Raw genomic sequence first — 25,281 nt, 5'->3', positions numbered from 1 at the left:
GTACACCTCAGACTTTCAGCAAAACTCCCGGTCATACCACCTACAGAAATGATGAATCTGATGACTCTGCAGTTGTCTGATGTCAGCAGGAGAACCACCGCTCACTAGATTTTTATTTATTTATTTATTTTTTTACAGACCATAGTGTGTAAAATCCCAGTAGATCAGCAGTTTCCGAAATACTTAGACCAGTTCATCTGGCCTTAAACCACCCTTCTCCCTCATTCTGATGCTCAGTTTGAGCTTCAGTGGGGTTTTTTTTACCGTGCCTACATTTCTAAATGCATTGGGTGAGATGCTAATTAGATATTTGCATCAATGAGAGGCTGAACAGGTGTACCTAATAAAGTGTCCATCTTAGTTTCTTACAAGGTATTGCAAACTAGATACGAAAATGTTTACATTTTACTCAAATAAAGAGACAAAATTAATATATCTTGTTATTTCTCAACATCATTGTTTTGGGTAACAACCTTTGTCTGCGTACTCTACCGTGTGTGACAGAAGAATACATTAGCCAACTCTACACCGTTGTGGATGGAGGCCAGATCAATATTCCAACATTAAGCACAATAGAAAACTGTGTGTTGCTCTGCACTTTCCAGTGGATTCTTTTTCTTTTTACAGGGCTGGAAAAAATTTCAGCCTTGTTTTCATAAGCACCTGTTGGTGAATCATGACTTCACCTGGTGGAACATGCCCTGAGAGATATGGCAGGGGAAAAAAAATCTGAGATCTGAGCTATACCTGTGAAATATGAATAGATGTTAAATGAGAGGGAGTGTGTTAATTCATCTTGCCTGACCAAATGGAAATTCCTCAGTGAGCTATAGTTTCCACTTCTCTGCACGAGTGAATCGAGAACCTGGAAAGATAAGTTAGGTGTCAAATTGTCTCACCTGTATTCCTTTAGGCCCTGGCGGACCCTGGGGTCCTCTCTCACCCTGCAAACCCTGAAACACAGGTGAATGTACGACTGGATGAAATTAATGAATGAGTGGATGGATCGAGAGAGTGGAAAAAGAGATGCCGTTGTACCTTTGGACCAGGTGGTCCGTTTGGGCCCGGCGCTCCAATGTCCCCAGGAAACCCCTTGCAAATTCAGGAGAGAAAGAATATTGTTATAGAACATTATTATTAAGCCAAATGTTTTGATTCCTCTGCATTAACCTGTATAAGACAGAACTGTATAAAAATAATGATGGATTGCTGCTGAGCTAATGATCTCCCTCAGGCAAGCCTGCCATGACACAATCACTCATCTCAAAAAATGTGCTTGCGACCTGCGGCCTTTGTGACCTTTGATGACGTAGCACTCCTGGGCAGCTTGACTTTGACATTGTCGACGTGTTTATACTTTGCAGTATAAACAAACACTTTAACAGAAGGTGAGATGTTCTGCATAACACCTAAAGACAGAGTGCTGGCAGACCATGACGGAGCAGGAAAAATTCAGGGACATATTAACATTGTGGAAATGTAATAGTTTTGACTTAGAAACGCTTGTGGCTAGCAAGATAATGTGCTACATTCAGTTCAGTGCTATGTTGTTGCTAGTGGGAGAGCTAGCATAGCATAGAGAAGATTTTCCAAGTACGTATTCAGGAGTTTTTAATTTAACCACAAACTGTAGTCAGATGAGTTGATGCCTGCGAAAAGCTCCAACAACAATCCACGCTGTTGCTCTCTTTCTCTCTAGTATAACGCTTGTTTTTAGGCTTTTAATGGAACTACTACTAATACATTTATCAAGAAAAACCCCAACAACAACGTTTTAAGCAAAGCAAGTCGATTACTGACTTAAAAATTAAAGAATGTAAAATAATTACTAGTCTCTTCCATGACAAAAAAAACAATTCAGTCTCTATTAGAGCATCTATAGCGAATTTTAATAATTCAAATCAACATCGAATTACAATTTTTAGCAATTACAGGGATTATGAAAGACAAAGGTAATGTTTTCTGAGTATGAATAAATAAACTGAGCCCAAAAAAGGAACAAAAGCATGGCAAAACATCCACGAACATGCAAATACATGTACCTAATATGAGCGACTTTGCCCACACAGACACACTCAACAGTATAAGATTCTGTGAAGTCATCCGTTTCTGTTTTAAGATTTATATTAAGCTGTTCATTATCTTCTAAATTGGTAGATAATTTGGTGTGAAAGCAAATGGAATAACAACCATAACAATCCCTTCAAATCTAAGGTGAGCCAGCATTTGCAGTATATGCACCGTGAATGAAAATACTTATTTTACAGCCACATGGGTTCAGCTTAAATCCTATATCTGCTACCTGCTACTTTATCCCCCTACGCTGTCTTTGTCTTTGCATTATCATAAGTTTGACTTGGAGCAGCCATAAAAGAAGCACTCTCTTGGCAACGTGCCCATTGCATTACACACTCTATTAGGAAAGTAGCTGTATTTGTGTTCAGGCTGGCTCTCAATCCATCTTTACTTTAGTCAGCATACTACACTGAGCCAAAATACAGCAAAAAAGAAATGCTGTCAGATACTACAGTCAATATTTTAAGAAGACAAAAGCTGAAACATTTTACTCTGACCTTCTCATACTTTATACTGGACTGCTGAATACTGGCCTCAGTGAAGCTCATGTTTTTAACAGTAGCTGCCTCTGACTCTCCTTTATTTCATGCAAGCACTTGAAATATTAATAATAATAATAATTTATTTGTACAATACTTTTCAAAACACAGAGTTACTAAGTGTCTCACAGTTTGAATAAAAGCTAACCATAAGTATACATGTTCCAACATACAGATACATAAAAGGGAAAATATGAATGTAAAGCTAACCTGTAAAAATAAGAAGTCAGTTGCTCTGATATAAGCAAGAGCCAGTCACTGTAGAGCTTTATATGTTAATAATGTGATGTTAAGGTGGATTCTGAATTTCACTTGGACCCAGCAAACGGAAGCAATAATAGCTGTGATTGGTGAGCGTCAGCTAGCTTTTGTTAGCAGCCTTGCTGCTGTGTTCTGCACCATCTGGAGAGGAGCTATGGAGGACTGAGAGATGCAAGTGACTGACAGTAATAGGTGGGAGAAAATTAAAGTGTATATTAAAAGCTCCAGATAAAAGAATGAATTACAGTAAGTTTGATTTTTGCAACATTTCTTAAATGAAAGAAACATGACTAGATGAGTTTTGAGATGCAAGATGCAAAACTCAGATGTCGTTCAAAGATGATGCCAAGGTTCTCTGCACATTTCTGATGTTGCTGACTGATCTCCTTAGAGAAACTGTCAGGGTTGAACACAAGAACCTGTTTTACCAGGATTGAGATGAACGAAATTTGAATACATCCACTTAGAAATGGCAGAGAAGCATTCACTGAGACGGGAGATGCTGTTAAGGTTTTAGGGCTTAACAGAAATGTACAATTGTGTCATCTGTATAGCAATGGTAAGAGATTCCTTTGAAACTATTAAGTAACATGTATAAAGAAAACAAAATTGGTCCAAGATTAAGTGCTGGGGGACTCCACATATGAGGAAATATATTTGTTAATATGCATTCGTAGGTATCTGTCAGAAAAATATGATGAAAAAATATGCACAAACATGCATGCCCTACCTCTGGTCCTGGAGGCCCAGGTGGTCCAGGCACACCCATTTCTCCAATTTTACCCTGACGAAAAGAGAAGAAAGACATGAACAATTTGCTCCTCTTGTGTTGTGCTGATATAATCCTGAAATAAGTCACTGGCACCACTTTGATGCTGTATTCAAATGTTAGATCACCAAGGGGATCCTACAGAGAGTCTAAAGCATTCAGATCATGATTCTGCTTGCTATAACTGTCAGACAGGACAGGGTATAAAAAAAGAAAGACCAGAAATAAATAAACATTAGTCAATAAAGACTAATAATGTTACTTCATATTTGCTAATCTGAGGTTGACAAAAGATTTTCCGAGCAGTTTCTGTCACTCGTCCATCTTAAATGTTTGTTTCTTTGCCTTGATTCACTACAGACAGCCGTTTAACTTGTGCAACTTAACTGCCGTTATGTTAACACACTAATATTACAGACAGCTAGGCACCAGTCTGGGTTTGGTGTGGAATAATCGCTCTAAGCGCTTCAGTAACAGTTCTTAGTAAGTCATAGATGCAGCAGATTGCTGAAACCACAACTTATCCCTGATTGGCTAGCAAGAGACAAGAGCAGGAAAAAAACCCACCTGAAACCAAAGATTCAGCCTCAGCCTTTGACTCACAGGGATTACGTTTACACATGCTAACCTCTTTATTTAGCACTGGCTGTGTTTAATATAATTATCCAGCACTGTAACAGTATACATATGACAGGAAATAGCAAAAACCCTTTAATCATGTAGACTGCTAACTACATGTTAGCTTTTTGTCTTTTCTTTCCTCTTTACACTGGGCTAACAATGTCATTATTCTCATTACGTGACTTGTTTAGATATCATCCTGCAGGGAATCTGTAATGTTTTAACTTAAAAGAGATTAATTTGCCCTAATGGTTGCTTGTGCTGATAAGCAAACCCAGAGCTGTTTAAAGACATTAATTTCACATTTATCTCCCATCACTGAATCTCCCCACCCAGAAAATCTAAGAAAAGGTAATGTTTTCTGAGTATAACTAAATAAACTGAGTCCAAAAAGCATGGCAAAACATCCAAGAACATGCAAATACATGTTCCAAGCATGAGTAACTTTGCCCACTCAGACACACTCACACAGACATACCGGTGGCCCTGGTTTCCCTCTGGGCCCAGGAAGACCAGGTGCACCAGCAGCACCCTGAAAGACAAACACACACCATTTTTGAGTTGATTTTACAGAGCATGTGGTTGACTTTTCTTGTTTTTTTAAATCAATCTCTATGTACCGTAATGGAGCAAACACAGGTAGAACGTACTGGTAATAGCAGATACACACATTGCACGGTCACATGGCGTACTATGCTTTTGTAAGGACACTTACCTTATCCCCCTGGTACCCCATCTCTCCTGGCTCTCCCCTTTGTCCGGTTTCACCCTAGATTTCATAGTATCAAACAGAGATATAACACAACACTGCATTGTCACAATGATCTGAAGAAACCACAGACAAAAGAACGGCACACACTATACAGAGGCTGTTTAATGCACAAGCACTATCAAAATTCAGTTTGATAGGTTGAGTTCAATGTCATGAAAGCAAATGAAGGGTCTGTAAAGAACCACTGGAGCAATATCAGCGTTTAACATGAAAAAATAATTAGACACTAATACATAGCACTGAGTTTGCTGGATGTGTTAGCAAAATGTCACAAGGATCTCATATAGTACGTCCAAGTCACACATTACACACAGATGCACTGCAATAATATAAATATTTAGATCACCTTATCACCTTTCAATCCAGGCAGGCCGGCTCGTCCTGTTGGGCCCTGTCGCAGAGGGAGCGGAACAAAAGGAAGGAAGAGTTTAAAATTTAATCACTTAGGATTTTCCTAAGATGTAAAACATTGGTAGAAGCAAATATCAGGCCCACCTGAGGTCCCACCATACCAGGCAGTCCTCGTGGTCCCTCAGGCCCTGGGTCTCCCTGCGAAGAGAAGGACATAGTGGAATTTATGTATCACAAATACACACACATGTAGAACTTGTAATACGAGTCCATTGTTGTGTCTAATGGTGAATGGCATTTTTGCAAAAAAAAATATTTCTGATCCATTGTTGACATTGTTTTGACATGCAGCACATTCCTGTTTGCCACAACCCTATGAGAAACATAAGCAGTGTTGGCAGAGTATCCAGTTGTTTTGCAGCGGTTTGGGTTGCCAGACCCCAACAGTCAATCCACTCTAATTGACAGAGGTGAGGGGAGACTGGCCAGAAAGTGTGGCTGGACCAAACAGCAGACAGGCTGCTCAGGTAGCTTTCACCCTGTCTGCAGTAATGGTCAGAAGCACTGATGTGATGACAACAATTTGTATATGCCCAAGTACGTGTGAGAGCATACATGCTATACTATTCCCACAGACACAGCAGTTACAAGTTACTCGTTTGTTTGTTTTTTCCTCTATGCCTAAAGATAGTGGAAGCAATACCATATTTGCTCTGTAGCAGCAATGTCTGATGCAACCAACAAAAGCATAGTGAATCCAGATGGATACAAAACCAAAATAAAATCCAGAATTTTGCACCACTCATCTGCAGAAAAGGCCTGAGAGTAATAATGTTACTGAAAAACAAACCTAAAAGAATTAAAGAAACAACCACTAAAAACAATCAATGTGTCGGTCTGACCAATATGCACAAAATCAGTAATAAGGATTACAGAATACTGTCTATGTTGCATCATCAAAGACATGTGGCTTAAACTATAAGTCCATCTGGACCCCTTAAGGTCAGTGTTTGATGCTGAGGCTCCGCTGTGGTACCGCAGGAGGACACACACAAATCACATGCCTTCCATCAAAAGAGGCTTTCAACAGTGAACACATGAAAAATGATGCACTGAAAGAAGGGGAAAAGCACAGATAGAAAATGCCCCCCCATTGCCCCCACCCAAAAACTCCAAAGTCCACTGGCCCAGCTGAAACGACGGGGTACATCAACATCCCACACAGAGCCTTTCCTCAAACTGCTGTCAAGATGAAGCCTGTCTGCCAGGTGGTTAAACATCATCCAAACCGCTATCTGCTCGCCATGCGGGGAAGACAATTGGTTCGAGGCTCGATCAAATCCAGATTGCTGCATTCCTGTACATCATGTCTCAACACAACCGTTGTAGCCTCAGAAAGTCCAATTAGACATAGAAATGTTTCTACACCCAGGACATCATAATCCCATTTAAGCGCGCCACTTCAAATGCCTCCGATTCAGATCCAGACAAGATTTAGTGCATTTTAATTTAGACTTGGCCACAAACAGCATGTACCTCTGTTAGCCACACACCAAATCCGATTGGCTACATACCAAAAAAAGGGTTGGGCCTCCTCTGGTAGCTTATGTGCTTATGCCGTTAAAGCGATTAATTATGAGAAAGACATTTGGGTCTCCGTGATCAAGTAGCTCCTGTAGGTGTAACGTGTAGGTGTCCCTGTGCTTTTCACCACTGCAATGAGACATATACCAATAGCTAATTTCACGTTAACTCCAATGTAACTTTAGCTGTAGTCTTCAGAAGAATAGATGAGAAGGTATGACTCTAAAACGTTAAGCATCTAGTTCCTGACACAGTCAGAGTCCAGTATAGCTAAATGACTTTGGTGCAAACTACTGAACTGCAATGCCCATCATATCCTGACTGTCTTCAATATCGTGATTGCTACCTTCATGGACACATTCACAAGTACTTTGAGAGTAAATAGAGCCATTCCTAAAAAAAAAAAAAAAAAAAAAATGCAGGTAGTATATAAAAACAACAACAACAAAAAAACATGTAAAGAAACATTGTAAAGAAAAAAACAAGGGTATTATTACAACTACTCTGCTCTCCATCTCGCCCTACTGTTTTTCTTTCAGGCTATGAAAAAGTGTCGGGCTGCATCACATTTTGCTGAGTCACACACTGGCAGAGACATCAAGTGCATACCAGAATGAACACTTGCTGTTTATGTTCTCTCTGCGATTACTCGAGTAAAGGTTCTAACCACGTGCAATAGGCTTTTAAATAAATGAGTGAGCACAACGAGAGCCTCAACGGTGTGACTGACAGTGAGACGTGAAAATGAGTTTTAGATGTCAAATTAAAGTTCTTTGCGAGATTCGTCCAGCGTCAAAATCACCCAGCTGGAAAGTTGAGTAAATATGATTTATTACATCAAAGGCTGGATTAAAGAGGTGCGGGGATTTGGGCTCTCTAGTATGATTACTCAAAAGTACTTACTGGCCATAACTTGTCTGAGAACTGCATCAGCTTTAATTATTAATAAGTCAGTTACCTCCTTTTTTGCATTTGAGTAAAAGTAAAAGTATATAAATTGCAAAAAACTATCTTATCACTGACTTCATTTGAGTAGTAGCGTTTGACGTTGCTCCAGGTTGTTCTGTCACACAACCTGAAAGTGTTAAAGCGTTCACATCGGAGCTTATGATCAACATCACTGAACACAGTGAAGCGCAGTTCGTCAGATACAACTGTGAAGGAACAAAATGTGGTGGCACCTTGATTTCATTTGGTCAGAAATGTAATTTACTGTTTTTCTTTGGTAGGAATTCGTGCAAACTTCAAAAAAGTATTTCTTTGTTAATAAATACTGTTGAAAAGCCTGTTTATTTCCCTTATTTCTTGCCAAGAAGCATTGTTGGCAACAAAGGAATAATCAACAAAACACAAATTTCCTTACTTTTTGTGCTAATTTTAAATAGGCACAGGAAAGGAAAGGAAAGGAAAGGAAAGGAAAGGAAAGGAAAGGAAAGCAAAGCAAAGCCCATTCACACACATACAAGTGTGTAAATCCGTGTCACATCCTTTTCTTTTTACACCAAGTGGTCTGCGGTTTCTGAATGAGACCTGTCATCAGTTAAACACAGCAAGTGCCATGGCTAGCAGAACTGATATAATCAAAAGCAACTCTATTTATTTTTGCATAGCACATGTAAAATTCTGCATGATATTAGGTTTTGGGGGGTTTTTTTTAAACCAAAACATTTGAAGATAGTGTGTGCATACTTCCTGTGTGTCTGTTTCAGTAGGATCAGTGACTTACAGCCAGTAGCTGAGGTGAATGCTGAGAAATCATTCCTCCAGCTGTGTCTAGCGCCACTCAGTGACCCCTCAAAAATCCCCAATAAATTCAAAGATACGAGGAACACAAACCAGTGTAAACGACACTTGAAAGCACGGGACAGGTGCTGTATACAGTTGTATCAGGGTGGCTGACGTGAACATCTGGAAGTAACTATATACACACGATACTGCATTCTGCAGTAATGGAAAAAAGCTTGTTCTCTTTTAGGCCTCTGATGGTCTTTCCTTAATTTAAATGTATTTTAACCTCTTTATTGTAACTCACTTTACCCTTTAACAGCAAACAACAAGCTCAGCTCCAGTACTCTACACTCAACCTGACATTAGACTAAAAAAAACAAAAAAACAAAACAAAGCAGGCAGCTATATATTCTCTTGATTCTCTACACCCTGTCTGCATGTGGTAAGTTTCGCTTTCACTAAGGTTTCCGATGTCTGGCTCTCTTTAACATGTAAGCCCATGTTTACTTGTGAATCTCATCACATTCACATCCTATTTATACGAGTCCCTTACCAGTGGCTAAAGCATGAACATACATGAACAAAAAGAAACCCACTGACAGTCACCTGGCCTCTACTAAACACAACAAGAGCAGGACGAGACACCAAAGCTGAAAATTTCCTCCACATCAGGCATGAATTAACTTTCTGGATGTAGAAGAGCTCAGAAAAGTAAAACATCCTTCCAAAGATTCCTGGATCCAGATACTTATCATCTCCAGAAGTTAATCACTTCTGAATTGGGCCAAGCCCCACCTCTGGTGCACTTTGTATGCAAATATGTCAATATCTCTTTGAGTGACAAACAAATAAATCAAATGAACCAATCAGATGACCTCCATAGTTGAGGTAGATTTACAGTGTCATGACTCAGGGTCTGATGTTGTAGGAAACTGTGCTTAAATTTTAAATTTTGATTTCTCTTTGTTTTTCTTGCTGTTCTTGTTCTCTGGGTTTCTCTAGGTTTAAAGCTTCAGTCCTGGTTTTGTGAATAATCCTTGTTTCAAATTATTGAGTTCCTATTCCTGACTTCATTGTATTACAGTGGGCCTGTATTGTTGTAGTTTTGAATTGTGTTTTCTTGGGTTTCGGCCTCTGTTTTGAGTTTATCAGAGTGCCTTTATTCCCCTCAGTGGTTTTCTGCTCATTCCTCCCTCAGTCTCTTCTGCCTCTGCTTTAGTTAGGGTGAAGTCTTCTTGCTTACATGTTTTTCCTATTTTACTTTGAAAGTCAGCCTTTATTCCCTTGTGCTGCTTTTATTTCCTGTCTTGCCTTGTCTAGTTGCCACCTATTGTTAGATATCATCACCTGTGTCCACACCCATCTGTCTTCCCCGGGCACTTCTGAGAGTATTTGTAAACTTGCCTCAAGATGTCCGTTCATTTCCTTGATGTGCATCTCTGATTTCTCTGTAGGTCCTTTTTTATTTACTTTTTAAACTTTGGGACTTTTTATACCTGCCTAAATAAAGGCATGTTATCTTATTTCATTACATTGTTTTTGTGCCTTGCATTCAGGTCACCTCAGCTCCACATATCTTGACATACAATGGAAGAGAACAACAGAAAAGACACTACTGCCATCAGGAAAACAAAACCCGTATTAAACGATACAGTGAATCTAACCAAGAATTAGCTTGCAACGTGAAACTTCCTAACTACTGTCAGTCGTGAGGCTCATGAGCCAATCCCAATCTAAGCACTAAGACAGACAAGTGGAATAAGACACAATAGGACTGAGATAAAACTGAGCCTTGTGAGTCACAGGTCTAAGAACGGACTCACAAATCTAAATCAAACAAAACATGTTGCTGCTAAAAAATACAGACTCACCCTTAGACCAGGAAAGCCACTTATGCCAGTCCCACCAACAGGGCCCTGTGGAGGAACATCATAAGTACGTTTGTGTCACTCTCAAAACAATACAGGAGTAACAAAGCATATTTATGTCATCTGATCACAAAAAACCCTAAAAAACTCTCAGTAAAGCTAGGATTATTCATACGTATATAACTGTACATTTTACAGCTGAGTATTATGAGACACTGTCCACCTGTGCTGCCTCTAATGAGACAGCACAAACAGAAGAAGCCAGAGTTTGAGGATGAAGACAGAAGACTGAAGTAAGTATTGCACATACTGAACAAAAAGCGGGCACGAGTTCTCACCTCATTTCCATCTGGACCAGGAGGCCCCCTCTCCCCAGCATCGCCCATAACACCCTACGGGGCAAATACATCCGCAATTAATTTAAGAAAGTCAGGACTACCATTTCTAACTTTACCCTCAATCTGCAGAGTAGCACCTCCACAGAGGTAAAAGAGTAGTGTTTTTTCTTCTGCTTTCTCCATAACGGCTCTGTGCTTTCTGTCGCACGTGGCATAGCAAACTTTTTAAAAAAATTAACTTTACATGTAGCATTTAACGTGCAATTTCCCAAAGTAATTATTCAAGATTAACTTCACATGGACATAATGTGCAAAAGCACATTTTTTAATGAGGCAAGATTAGCCGGCGTATTAGCCAGACATCACTGTTCCAAGAAAAAAAAAATTAAATAAAACAGGCACTGGGCTTTTTGCCCGCTTGGCAACTTCAATACAGAGAAGCGAAGGCTTGTTTTTAAAACATTAACTTTTCACAGTGTGCGGGCCCAACCTAGACATTCCATCTGTCTCTGAGTGTAACTTTATTCAAGGCCACCCTGGAACAAACTTGCAGACCCTATGCCAAGATGCATGTAATCTGCTATATCTTGAACACTGTATTGTATGTATGTGTACATGTGTAATAGTCCTCTTTGTTCTTTTCTCTCGATGTCCTATCAAACCCGCCTCCTGCTGCTTTAGCACATTCACAACGGCAGGATACAAATGAGCCTCATGTGGATGCTTCAGGGGTCTGTGTGGATATGCAGTACTTCTATATACTGGCATACTGTATACCTGATGAGCTGGATAGCATCAGTTTTTACCATCTACATGATGGGCAAAAGTACAGATTTAGGGAACTGTTAAGTATGGCAGAAACCAAAATGGATTCATTATTACATGTCTTCCTTTGGGGCCAGGTCTTCCAGCAGGTCCAGGTATGCCCTAGAAAAGAAAAACAAGCAGTTAGATTGCTCACGCAAGTTTAGGATTGAAATTGAAATGACTGGAAAGAGAATTAGAGAGGATATGAGCGTAAGTAACCACAGCTCTTCTAATCTCCCCGCAATCCATAAAACAAAATAAACCCATAAAATAAGATGCTTAAATTATCCATTAAAGTCACGCAGGTTCTCAATACAGCCTACTTTAAGTGAGGATTTAACAATGCATTTCATCACGTTGAATAAAGTTCTCTTGGCATAAAACAAGCTGATGTGAAAAAGCCACAAAAAACTACAAACACCAGGATTTTCTTCCGATTTTGACCTCTCAAGAATGAAGCAATGTGTTCAGTAATTACTGACTGCCTAAATGGAAAATAATTTTTTCTGTAGCCTAATGATGGAGGAAAAAAGTTTGAATAAACAGTAAATAAATGGAGGTGAAAGATAAGATATTCACGGATTTATTAGAGGTAAATAAAAAGAGTAATTTGTGATGGGAAATGTGTCATGTTTATAAAGACTTTGACAAATTGCACACTGGAAATGAACAAACATCACTCACTTTCTCCCCTTCCAACCCGGGTGGGCCAGCATCGCCCGGAGGCCCAATGAAACCCTGAAAATAAGAAAAACATCACAACAAAGTAAAAATTCTGTGCTGCATTAACACAGCACAATGCTTATATTAACTTGTCATTATAAAATAACGACAGCAGAAGAATAGTAGCCTGTCTGGTGCACTGTTCTTAAATGCCTTCAAATGCACTAATAATATTTCAGCAACAGAGCTGCACATAGTCTTTTATTTTGGAAACTGACTAGATTTCCTTTTCCTGCATCTGAATTTTTGGACTCCGTATCAGATGTGGGTCATGTCCGCTCATCTTGGCTAACATGAATAACTTATTTTGTGCTGGTGGCAGCACAGGAAAAAAGATTTGCCACTGAAATCAGTTCATAACAATCAGGACGGACGCAGCTTGAACATCTTTGTCTGGAGTACAGAGCCACCACATGAAAGTGCCTAATTGGGTAAAAATAGATGACACAGTCAGAGGATTTTTTTTTTATCCTTTTAAAATGTAATTCTGGATTTTAAAAACATCTGTGGCCCTGATGCATCCTGTGGGAAACACGGGAGAAATAGCTGGTTTCACTGGCCAAACTCTTCTTTGTTCAAGGTAAATGTAGTTCAGGAACAGGCAAAGTCTGAACAAAGATTCCTCATCAGTGTTACAATGTGAATTGAAGGAGTTTTCCAGTGAGTAAAAATGCAAACAGGATCAGTATCTGAAACCAATGATCGATTTAATTTTTGTACCAATAACAAAAAAAAAAAAACCCAAATACGATCTTTAATCTGATTTTAAATCATGAACAGTGTTAACATACACCAAAAACAAATCTGTAGGAGCCATAAGAAATTAAAAAGTTGGTTTTAGCCTCATTTTTGCAACCAAACTGTCAAAATACGAGCAAAAACCCTAAAGCTGCTCAGTATTTGTACTATAATTCAGACTGGCTGCATTCAGGTTTGTATGTCAGTTAGTATACAACGTAATCAATATTTCCGAGTCATCCTTTTTTCTTTTTTTTTTGCATCCTTTTCCACCCTCTCTCATTGCTCAAACATCTTTCTTTTCAGCACATTGTCTGCCTCTGTGGCTCCTTCTCACCCTGCCAGCTTCGGTCCGACACTGTGATCCTAGCTATCCTGTTTCCTGGGACCGCAACGCTCCTCTTAAGTCCATTCTCTAGCTAGCTCATTTGACCCCCTTCTGATTTCATCTGTTCCTCTTCTACCCACTGTCTTTCTTCTGTTCTCCTATTTTGGGGCATTTCCCACTGAGGCTTGAGCCTTAGTAAGAAGAACGAGTCAGCCGTCTTGGTGCCAACCTGGAGTGGGGACCAGCCCCCACAAGCAGATTCTCATGTCAAAACTACAAGTCAGATCCTGATCAGTCACTGTGGAGCCAGCCTGAAACTCTGGTCCTAATCCTTTCAGGAAATGAAAGAGTTCAATGTAGTAATACTGAAGGAAAAAGAAATAGCAGAAAACACCTTATACTTACACGAACACCTTTAGGGCCAGGGCTACCTTGTGGCCCGGCCGAGCCCTACAAAGAAAAACAGGGAGACTTTGTTGACTACAAAGCATGCGATGTGCATAGGTCAGCAGAAATTAGTGTACATTATTGTGGCTGTGTTCTCTTAGTAAAGTTCTCGATAGAGCAATAAAGGAATCTGCAAGGATTGATGGAGAAACAATTTTTTTGTGTTTTTCACTGCACCTGCCTGCCAGGGTAACCTGCAGCTCCAGCTTCCCCAGGAAGTCCTGGTATGCCCTAAAGTGACGAGAGAGGAAAAGGGAGAGAGAGAGAATGAACAGTGAATAGGGAGATTAGGTGGACGGATAAAGTGAAAGGGGAGAAACGCAGACTTCTAGTAGCAGTGCCAGCTAAGGAATAAAACAAGCACTGTTCATTCCGAACAGCTCCGTCTACTAACTGCACCTTTCAGCACCCCACCAATACACCCCATCCCTCACTATCTCACTCTGGCTTTTACTTCAGCTCATTGTTCACTGTTATGTGACTCATTCTTGTTATTGTCGTTGTTTGAGAAAGTGAAGAGTTTTAAGAGGGATAAAAAGAGCCATAAAAAGAACCAGCTACTATAGGGGACAACTGAAAGACTACCATAACTGGCTTGTCACACACTCATCTTTGCATTCGTTCATTTGCATGTGTGTACCAACCCAGTTCCTATTTGTATTTTTGTGACAAAGTACTAGCCGGAATCCAGCTACCTTGAATTTAACACTTTTAGTTTTGTTGGGCAGTAATGCATGCTGTAACACAAACCATGAACACAAATAACTACTTACTTGTTCTCCTGGTGGTCCAGGTGGACCCAGATAACCTTTAGGACCCTTAAAAAGTAGAATGAAACAAGTACTTTTAGTAAATTTCAACTGAAAAATTGGTAACTAAGAGTAACTAAGCTGCCCTGCTAGCTGCATTAAAGGGCATAAAAACTAAATGCTAAATTAAGAATATGTACGCCAAATGTGAACTATTAGAGAGCAGTCAATCTAATCAAAATATCATGTTGAGTGTTGAAACAAAACATGAGGATGAAGTCAGGGGATTACCAGCTTCAGTAGGATTCAACTACTTGGGAACCATGAATCTATGTGTCAGGTTCAAAGAGTTTAACCAACCACCCCACTGGACAAACCCCAAGCAGTGCACTAAACAAGAAGAGCCAACAGTAAAACTAGAAAAAAGAAGGGTAGTTAATCACTTTGATGAAGTAAAGAAAAAACAGTGGGATGGATTTCCTGTGGGCAGTTTTTGTGTTACTACTTTAAAATTTCCAAAGTCATAGATAATGCTTTAAACCTGGGTCAGTAACCTTATGCACGTCCTGCATGTCCTGTATAAACATGAGAAATTATGCAGTTTTGTATCAGTGAAAATAATGGTTTGAGCTTCATGTTTCTGTGGGAAAGTCTGTGGGCAGGGACACTTTTTGAGACGGGCCAAAGGACGTGTGATAAAACAATATATAACAAATCTATTACATGTGACATCTCTGTTTGAGAAATTTGCTCTAAACAGTTTTCTTTCAGTTTGTGCCATCTAGTTTTAACCAGTCTGTGTCCCATTTTACATCAGGACAGTTTATAAAAACGTCCACAGCACATTTCTGAGTTCTGTGTGGTTTTAAAACAAAGTGATACAATTAAAACACAAAAAAAATGTTCATTCTGCAGAAAGTGATTAAAGTGGTTGAGGAAACAGTTTAGTGACTCTGGTCCAAAGCCAGCCCTGGGCTATAGCCAAATCCCACATTTAGTTAAGTAAGCACGTTTTCTTTGTAAGCTAAACAGGATTTATTGTTGAGTAAATCAGAGCTATTCTCCTCTTAAGCGCTTTATTTTTGCTTTTGACGTGATTATTAACAACAGATGTTTACGGCTACAAAACACAAGGTCAGGGCCAGGTCAGCGTCTTTTTCGAGGAAGAAAGAGGGCTTCTTGAACAGTATCAGTGTCTCTGTCATGTACTTCCCAGGTTGTGACATATGACCTTCACGCCCAATAAAAGTTCCACGCAGGGTTAAAGAGTGTAGGCCAGTAATCTCCTCTGAAAATACCTGATGGGCTGCAGGGGGTGTGCTGGATGTATTAAGTTTAGCTACTGCAAACACTGATGTGGCCTCTTGGGATTCAAGGTTAAGGCCAAGTATGTGGAAACCAGATTCAGAATTTCATCAAGAAGCTACCTGTAGATACAGCCATGTGAGGAGCAGGGCCACCCACTATAACAGAATAAATTTATTGAGTTCATGGGTTCATGCCAAGAAAAACTCAAACACAACAGCAGCGATGTGTGGCTTTGAGTAAAACTATAAAGCCTAAAAAGAATTTAAGTCTGTCAGTTGATAATTATGTATCAATAATGCTTTTCATTTTACCCGTCACTGCATCTATGAAATTCTCTGTTTTAAAGCATGACAGTGGATGTCTGGTACCCAAGGCAATACCATATCACCCCATTAGAGCACTTCCCTCTCGCACTGCAGGCTTACTTGTTGTTCCTAGAACCCAGCTTCCAGTTTGGATTCAGCAGACAGACACTATCTCTACTTTTAAGATTAGGCTTCAAACTTTCCTTTTTGGTAAAGTATATAGTTAGAGCTGGATCAGGTGACCTTGAATCCTCCCTTAGTTATGCTGCAATAGGTGTAGACTGCTGGGGGATTCCCATGATGCACTGAGCATTTCCTTTTCTGTCATCTTTCTCACTCAACATGTGTTAACAGACCTCTCTGTATTGAATCATACTTGTTATTAATCTCTGTCTCTCTTCCACAGCATGTCTTTATCCTGTCTTCCTTCTCTCACCCCAACCGCAGATGGCCCCGCCCCTCCCTGAGCCTGGTTCTGCTGGAGGTTTCTTCCTGTTAAAAGGAAGGTTTTCCTTCCCACTGTCAACCAAAGTGCTTGCTCATAGGGGGTCATATGATTGTTGGGTTTTTTCTCTGAATGTATTATTGTAGGGTCTACCTTACAATATAAAGCGCCTTAAGGCGACTGTTGTTGTGATTTGGCGCTGTATAAATACAACTGAATTGAAATGGAATGGAATATTGACCATGCTATTGATCCCATAGTCCAGGGAAAGGTGGTTTTCCTCTTTCAGATGACCTCTGACCTTAAACCTTAAAAGCCAGGTTTAGCTTTGAGCAAAGCAGCACTAGTTCCTAACAGTCAGCTTCAAGCTCTGACTGAGACAGAGAGGAAGAAACAGGATCAACCTCACATGGTAAGGTAGGAGGGGAAAATAAGCAAGAAAAGATGGACTCATATTTCTTTCTGTTAGATTATAATGAAAATATAAAGACACATAGACTGTAGACGGAGAACTGTGGCAAGCAGCAATGACAGGGGCCACACTGATTCACCTCAATACAAAGGATTAAAAGGAAACAGTAAATGGTAAAAGTAAGATAAAAGTTGTGGTCCCAGTGATTTTTTTTAAAGAATTATAAAACAACAAAATGACATTGTACAGTACATAAACATGTACTTTTTCACAGATTGAAAGTCTTTTATGCTCTCATTTATTGGTAGCCACAAGCAGTTTTATAGGATAAATGTTACCAGTAAGCCTGGAAATCCATTGGGTCCAGGACGACCTGGAGGTCCTCTGTCACCCTAATAAAACAAAGGAAAAAGAAAGCAGTACAACACATGCACAGTCATTATTAAATGCCATGAACTAATATTTGTTTAACTCAATACTAAAGCTTCATAAAAAGCATTACAACAATGAATATTTCATGAAAGTGATGCAATTTTTGAAAAAGGAAGTAGCTTTTCTGGTTAAAATGAGAAATGTGCAAGCAAAATAGGCAGTGCTTGACCAGTTAGATATCAAATTAGGCATCAGTTAACACCAACATGAACGTGCTCGCTCTCCTCACATCTCAGAATAGAGTTCTAGCTCATAAAAAGGATCTTATATTGCCTGTTCGCGTCCATCCTGTTGTGGCTGTGGCCGGCTAATCCCGCTGTGTGCTACCTCAGCTGCCACTTGTTAAATCTGTTATTTCTGTCGCTGTCATGGATCTGACTGTGTCCTGTTGTCAAGAGCTTGGCCATCTTAGAGGGGAGCAGCATTTTTGGTTTAATCCTGTGCTCGCTGAGAGAAGACTCAGCTTACACTTGTTTGAGTTCAGTTACGATACTGCACACTTGACTTACACATGCACAAAAAGAGGTAGCAGCGCAAAGTAAACAAGAAAATTACACTGTGATTCATCATTTGGACAGCTGAGTTGTTTCTTGCTAAACATTATTAGCAAGGAGTGAAGCATCTGTTTATTAATCCACCATCACTTTTACAAGAAAAGCCCACACAGTGAAAATTCAGATTTAATGATATAGAGGAGATCAAAATATTCTTATTTTGATTTTAAAAACCAAAATAAAGGTAAGTTGAGCGTGCATATGAGAAATTAACTTGGCTAACAGATTTTAACCAGCATTTTTTCTCATTATAACACCCCAATTTTTTATAATCACAGTGCATGGTAGTGCAGTGACCTTTCTGTGCGCAATTTGAATGTTTTCTTCTCTTCAGGTGCTTCAGTTTCTTCTCATGGTGTTTTAGTCCATCCAAAGCCACCATGTTCCACCTCAGAGTGTCAGGAGCTCAGTGATGCCCTGATGCAGATCAGGGAGGAGATCCCCAGGAAACCATCCATCATGTCATTAGGAGCATGAATACCAGCATCCAAGGCCATACAGACTAATGAGTACCATTATGAATTGATGCAATGAGGTTTCTGCAAAATGGACTAGCCTGTTTCATCATTTCTTCACTTTCATTTTCACCAAACTGTCAAGATGCCCATAGATGGACTCTACCCCAGTGCTGCTAACCCTAAATTTGCATCTGGGCAACAAAAACATTTCCTTGCCATTTCCAAAATGTTTCCTCAGTGTTTTAAATACTTCCCAGCATTCCTTTCTTTTGTTGACTCAATTTTGAACAGTGTGAAACAACACTCGCAGCTGCACACATCTTTTAAGTCTCATGGAGGTACAAGAGTGATAACAGCACTGCACTAAGAATGAACTTGAAAGTAATACTGGACGAACCCTACAGTTTTGGTCTTAACTGAAACTTCACATTAATCTGTTTACCCCAGCAAGGATTTAAAGAGAGCTGTGATACTTTCCTATGCAAAGCTCCTTAAACTTGAGGGAAGACGGATATGTTTGGATCTTAATCACTTCAAGAAATGTAGCAGTGCTTCTCAGGAATATCATTACTGTAATCATGTTTGAAGAAGAAAATGAGACAGAAGTGATGATAGACTAAGCAAAGGCCAGCCGTGATGATGTCAGACAAATCCGTGACAATAAAATGACTCAGAAATGCATAAAAACGGCTTTAAAGTCAATGTAGAATGAATTCATTGGGATAAAGAAAACCATACCCTCAAAGTCATTGTTGCAGCACTTGAAAACGAATTTATGCCGAAAACGCCTCATAAAATTAAATGAAAAATCTGTTTTTCATCACCATGAATGAACACTGTTTAGTATTTTGTGACTTGTCACGGGCTTGCTGAATAATCTTTAGTACTCACTCTACTGTATGAACTGTGTCAACATTTTGGGATCATTTCACAACATTAAAAAAAAAAAAAGAATCCCACATCATAAACCAAAAGCTGCCAGTAAGTGAAATGTTGGGGGTGACGACTCGTGAGGTCATGAGACAAACATAGCAAAGAGCAGAGGGACAGAGAGCTGGACACAGAGACCAGTGGCAGATTCCTCACCTTCTCTCCTGGTGGAGCCTGACCTGGAGACAGCCCAGGGTCTCCCTTTGAACCCTAGAACAGAAACAGGGTCACAAGGTCAGAATGTCAGGCCCTCAGTGCATTTATAATCTATTGCTGACACGCACATCCAGATATAACCACACCTCAAAAATAGTATACATAAAGATTCTGATTTTGAGAGGTCCAAAAATAAGTATGCAGAATAAAGCATGCATAACATGCAGGCTACAGTGCTTGATTGCCTGATTTACACTGTATGTGTATAAAAATGTATGTGAACCCTTAAGATAGCTTTCAGCAAAAGGCTAGGTGGTGGCAACCAGAAAAACAATATTGGGGGTAAAGGAGTGAGTCTGATGATGAAGTTGATGCTCATCTCACATAAAAGACATCTGCAAAGGCTTATAACAAAGAATGACTCATTAGATACATTCTGGGAAATTTAGAAGTAATTTTAGATCCTAAAAACAGAAAATCAGCTGAAGGCAGGAAGGAAGGAAGGAAGGAAGGAGCTGATTACCACCTTTTTTCATTGGTCTGCATGCAGCATTTTGTATGGTATGAAAAAGCAAAGCATACCAAATTCAAAGCCATCTGGTGTAGGATGACAGTCAGAGGCTTTAACCTTCAGCCAGGTCCATAAGTAATTTGACATCTTGATTGTTTTATTTATAATCTGCTGTAGCAGTGTAAAGAGGCAATTTTCAAAAACTTACAGACATATCTGTGTAATAGACACGTATCACCTGTGAGTCTTTGATGGGTTTAATGAAGACGAAACATACTGTAGCTCTTAGTCTGTTTTACTTAGTTAGTTGGTTATTAAAGTGAAAGAAACAGCTGACTCCAAACACGCAGCTGGAGCAAAGCAGGGATTTCCAGAGAACAGCAATATTGCTCTTTAACAGCCAGAGGTCTCATGCCTTTCCTCCCCAGGATGAAATAGATTGAGGTCATAACATCTTTTCTGTTGTGATTCAACTAAAAATAATATTCTCCAGACAGCAGACAGCCTTAAAGATGCAATGCCAGTAGACTGTCACATAATTTTAGCGCCAATACTTAATCTGACATTCCAACTTGCTGTTGTCAACACTAAAGTGTCCTGGTGAGGAATAGTTAGCTGTTCCTGCAAAGCAGGAGGAACAGCCAATACAATACAACATTTTCCACACTGTAAAAAATATTTGGGTTTGGATACTAAGAAAACGAGTGAGTCAAATATATTTTGTGACAGTTTAATAAATGTGTTTTACATGCATGATGAGCTGAACACGCGTGACAGACCCTCTTTTTTACTTTCACTTTCACTCTTGTATCTTCTACACATGGGAAGAGACAAATGTACTGAAATGTGGAGGTGAACAGACAGGCACCAAAATGCTTTCAACTACACAAAGGGAATGTTGCTTCATTCTAACGTCACAATTTTCCATTCTTTGCATTATTTATTTTTATGTCATAGATCACATTGAGGAATCTTTCTACAACTGAACTATACCGGAGAGTAAGAGGAGGAACTAAATGCAAAAAAAACTGATTCTGAATTGAACCTGTTTGATTACATTGTGTGATTATTCCAATGACTGGAAACCTACAAACATAAACAACCAGAAATGGTGCCAGGAAGGCCATTCCAGAAACTTATTGGCGGTATCTCTAAAAAACTGCAGATTCCAAGATCAAACAATTGTACACAAGTAAAGCTTCCCAGGGTAGCTCAAGCCCTGCCATGAACTGGAAACTTCTGGAACACCAGTGTCACTGTCCACAGTGAAGTGAGTTTAACATCGCAATAGACTGAAAGGCGACTGACATCTTCAAGCGTGACTGAAACTTGCTGCTGCCCACATGGAGAAGCTAGATATCTTCCAGAGAAATGTTTTAGGGTCAAATGACACAAACTTTGAGCGATTTGTCCACAGTCGAACGGCCTTCCTACAGCCCTGGTCTCAACCTTATTGAACATTTGTAGACTGTGCTTAAAAGCAAGTCTGTGCCACAAAACCAACTACTGTAACCAAACTCTACTGAGCCAAGAAACATGGTCAAATATCCAGTCAGGATTATGCCACAAGCTTCTTAATGGCTACAAAAGCATCTGGTTGATCTGCAACTTGCTAAGGCACATTTAATCCAATAATAGTGGGGGTGCCTCTAAATACTTTTTACAGGAAATCCAAAATAAATTAAAACTTGAGCAGCAATTTGTTTTTCCAGACTTTCAAGATTTTGTAGTCATTCCACCCTGGAAAAAGAACAGTTAAAAAAATAACAAACAAACACTAAAAGCCCCAAATCACCACAACATTCATTCCCACGATCGTTTTATGTAAACTTTTTACCACAACTGCATAAGTACCTGTCCATTTGCCTTTTCTAAATCAGTTTGTGAATTCCCTTCTGTACGCATGATATCTTTATTTTAGTCTTCTCTTTGCACAAATAACCTATTTAAATGTGACTGGTATTCGTTGTTTGCTAATAACAGACTGATGAGTGCCACATAAATGATGTATGTGCCACTCATCACAACTTGGTTCAGAAGGAAAAGAAGATCATTTAAACGTTTTGGTAAATCCCATTTTTTACATTTTTCTTATCCGTCTACACTCACTGCAAATAAAGATTACCTGCCTGTGTTTTTCAGCATCATATTTCCATAGTTTTGACTGACACCCAATGAGGCATACAAAGGCTAAGCGGGTGAGAGAACAGAAATCCTGCCATACCATAAAACCAGTTCCTTCCTGTTTAAAAAACAGTCAGCTGAGCATAAAGTCGACAGCCTGACAGGCTCTTTCAGGTTAAGGGCTTATCTTTATAACATTTCAGATTAGGCTTCAAAAATGTAAGATTGGCTCAGCGTCAGTAACCATATTCCCAGTGTCCTAGAAACAAAACACATTTCAACAAGAGATGTTTTCCAAAACTGAGACAAAGAGGTTCTCAGTCGCTTCCCTGCCTCCGCAAAGGGTTTCAGGGCTGAGAATGACTCACTGACCGGTCACTATGGTATTAGATACTCTTTTATTTTTCCACATGAGTGTGGGAGTAAACGCTGATAGAACAGAAAGCCGGCAGGTGGCCTGCCGTTGCATAATAGCTGATCAGTGGAATTTAGCCAAATCTCAGCGTCTCAGCAAGGTCAGAGGTGATACAGAATAAATCCACCTCTCTGTGCTGTTTCAACAATCAAGGAAGAAAAACAACATTTGGTAGTCTCATAAATAAAATTCTTCTGTCCGTGCACTAACAAAGTGAAGAGGCATTCGCTTGTCGGAAAGTTTGGCAATCAGGGATGAAGAGGGAAGGGTAGGACAACCACTTATGCTTCGCTTGACTCCTGTAGCGGGAGTGTTTGTTGATTGATTGCTTGGTCTTGGCAGCCACTCTGTGGGTAGACAGTAAGGAATACAGCCACCACAAACATCTGCATGGCGCTGCCCACATTCTCGCTCAGCCTTACCGATGTTTCTGGTCCTAAGCTGGGGAAAAAGCTTAGCAGTGATGCTTTCTGTCAGATTTTTTCCCCCTTTTTATATGAAATCAGTGCTATGGTTAATGAGCCAGGACTGGCACAATTATGCCCTGTGGTTAAAGCCAAGGTAATAACGATCTAAGCTAAGGGTATCATTTAAACAAACAACCGCCTTTGTCTACTCCTGGTGCACGGTGTCAATATACTGGCCTGCTATTATCATGCTTGCGTACATCTGGCTGTGTTTAATTCCTCTTGCACACGCTCTCTTCTCTTCAGGGAACAACACGTCAGTCGCTGTAATTGATGCCATTTGCTATATAGTAAAAACTTTAACTACAGAAGAGTAAATTTCCATAAGTTTGCGGGATTTCTCAGATAACTCAGCCACTTAGTGGCATCACTGCTGATGTGTTTGATTGATTTAATGTTCAAGCAGGCAAAGCGCAGACTCTATCTAACAACTATCCTTTAAAAACAAACTCTTGACATGCCTCTAACTGAACTAGCCATTATGTCAAGAAACGCTGTGTGTGGCCTTGTCAGGAGAAGACAGCATGAAATCAGGACGCCGCACTGATGAATAGCATGATTAGATCTATTGCCAATAAGAATAAAAAAAACAAAACAAACATGGCAGGTTAAGTGTATTTATACAATTTTTATACAGTTTTTCGGTACAACTGTCTTCTCAACACACTTTATACAATAACCCACATGCACTGATGGTGCATTAAAGCCAATTCCTCGTTTCAGTAGTTTCCTAAAGTACATTTTGAAAAGTCGGCTAAAACAGCAAAATCCAATCACTGAGCTTCCGATTAATTTACATCATACACTATTTCCTTATCCATAGCCACAGCCAATGGATTGAGCACCCCAACCTTTCTACAGGAAAGGGCAGAGCAGGCTGTACCTGCTGCGGAGACTCAGGTCGTTTGGAGTGGAGGGCCCACTCCTGAAGACCTTCTATGACTCTGTGGTGGCCTCAGCCATCTTTTATGGTGTGGTCTGCTGGGGTGGCAGCATCTCTGCTGGGGACAGGAAGAGACTGAACAGGCTGATCCGAAGGGCCAGCTCTGTTCTAGGATGCCCTCTGGACCCAGTGGAGGTTGTGAGTGACAGGAGAATGGTGGCTAAGCTGTCATCCCTGCTGGACAACATCTCCCACCCCATGCATGAGACTGTGACAGCACTGAGCAGCTCCTTCAGTGGGAGACTGCGGCACCCACGGTGTGGGACGGAGAGATTTCGCAGGTCTTTCCTCCCCACTGCTGTCAGACTCCACAACAAAGACTTTAACTGATCAAACACACACATCCACAAATGTGCAATAACACAAATGTGCAATAATCTTTCTGGCACCGTCGTATTTTTCACTCTGTTGTATATAGCATTTGTATTCTATTTTTATCCTATTGTATATTTTATTCTATTTTATTCTACTGTATATAGTATTCTATTTTTATTCTATTCTGTACAGTTGTGTACTGTATTTATTCTTATTTTATTTTATTCTAATTGTCCTTCATAACTTTTGCACTGTCCACTTCCTGCTGTGACAAAACAAATTTCCCACGTGTGGGACTAATAAAGGTTATCTTATCTTATCTTATCTTATCTTAACTACTAGAGCAGTGACGACATGGTTATCAGAACCCACTAATGTGACAAGTCCTTTTCAAACAAACCAGCACTTAACCATGGGTTTTCCACTTCTTTACAAAACAGGGTGACTAAAAGCATATGGCTAGATCTTTTTAATGAAAGCGTGTGAAAGCAAAGTATAACCGAACAACATCCCTGGCCTGTGTGTTGGGTTTAGTGGTGCCCCTTGTGGCTGTGAGGAGACGTTCTCCACACCCATAGAGAGTGTACTAGCCAGAACTCTGTGTGGTACTCTCACAGAGTGCTGTTTATACACCCCACTCCTTCTCCTATTGGAGAATACCGCTCACCTTGGGTCCAGGTGGTCCAGGCTGTCCTGGTTTTCCATGTGGACCAGGGGGACCCTGGAACAGACACAGGAGAGAAACGTCAAATTGCTGTGCATTGCTGTCAACAGCTCAATTTGAGATGAGTTCAGAACAGCTACATG

At 40.0% G+C, this 25,281-nt stretch overlaps 1 protein-coding gene across 1 annotated transcript in view; it reads right to left on the bottom strand.

Annotated features, from left to right (window-relative positions):
- Positions 1-25,281, bottom strand: part of LOC134647148 (collagen alpha-1(XXIV) chain) — an 83,948-nt gene that overhangs the window by 36,153 nt on the left and 22,514 nt on the right. The window contains exons 5-21 of the mRNA XM_063501343.1: positions 25,142-25,195; positions 19,700-19,753; positions 17,508-17,561; positions 14,724-14,768; positions 14,128-14,181; positions 13,909-13,953; positions 12,399-12,452; positions 11,790-11,834; positions 10,908-10,961; positions 10,573-10,617; positions 5,534-5,587; positions 5,385-5,429; positions 4,982-5,035; positions 4,745-4,798; positions 3,607-3,660; positions 1,039-1,092; positions 900-953 (exon numbers count right to left, since the gene is read on the bottom strand). Coding sequence (XP_063357413.1) covers positions 900-953; positions 1,039-1,092; positions 3,607-3,660; positions 4,745-4,798; positions 4,982-5,035; positions 5,385-5,429; positions 5,534-5,587; positions 10,573-10,617; positions 10,908-10,961; positions 11,790-11,834; positions 12,399-12,452; positions 13,909-13,953; positions 14,128-14,181; positions 14,724-14,768; positions 17,508-17,561; positions 19,700-19,753; positions 25,142-25,195 — 873 coding nt within the window. The remainder of the gene's footprint in view (positions 1-899; positions 954-1,038; positions 1,093-3,606; positions 3,661-4,744; positions 4,799-4,981; positions 5,036-5,384; positions 5,430-5,533; positions 5,588-10,572; positions 10,618-10,907; positions 10,962-11,789; positions 11,835-12,398; positions 12,453-13,908; positions 13,954-14,127; positions 14,182-14,723; positions 14,769-17,507; positions 17,562-19,699; positions 19,754-25,141; positions 25,196-25,281) is intronic.

This window comes from Pelmatolapia mariae, linkage group LG17 (assembly GCF_036321145.2).
Source record: "Pelmatolapia mariae isolate MD_Pm_ZW linkage group LG17, Pm_UMD_F_2, whole genome shotgun sequence".
Taxonomy (NCBI): Eukaryota; Metazoa; Chordata; class Actinopteri; order Cichliformes; family Cichlidae; genus Pelmatolapia; species Pelmatolapia mariae.
The sequence above is the reverse complement of the archived record's forward strand: the minus strand, read 5'-3'. Positions and strand labels throughout refer to the sequence as shown.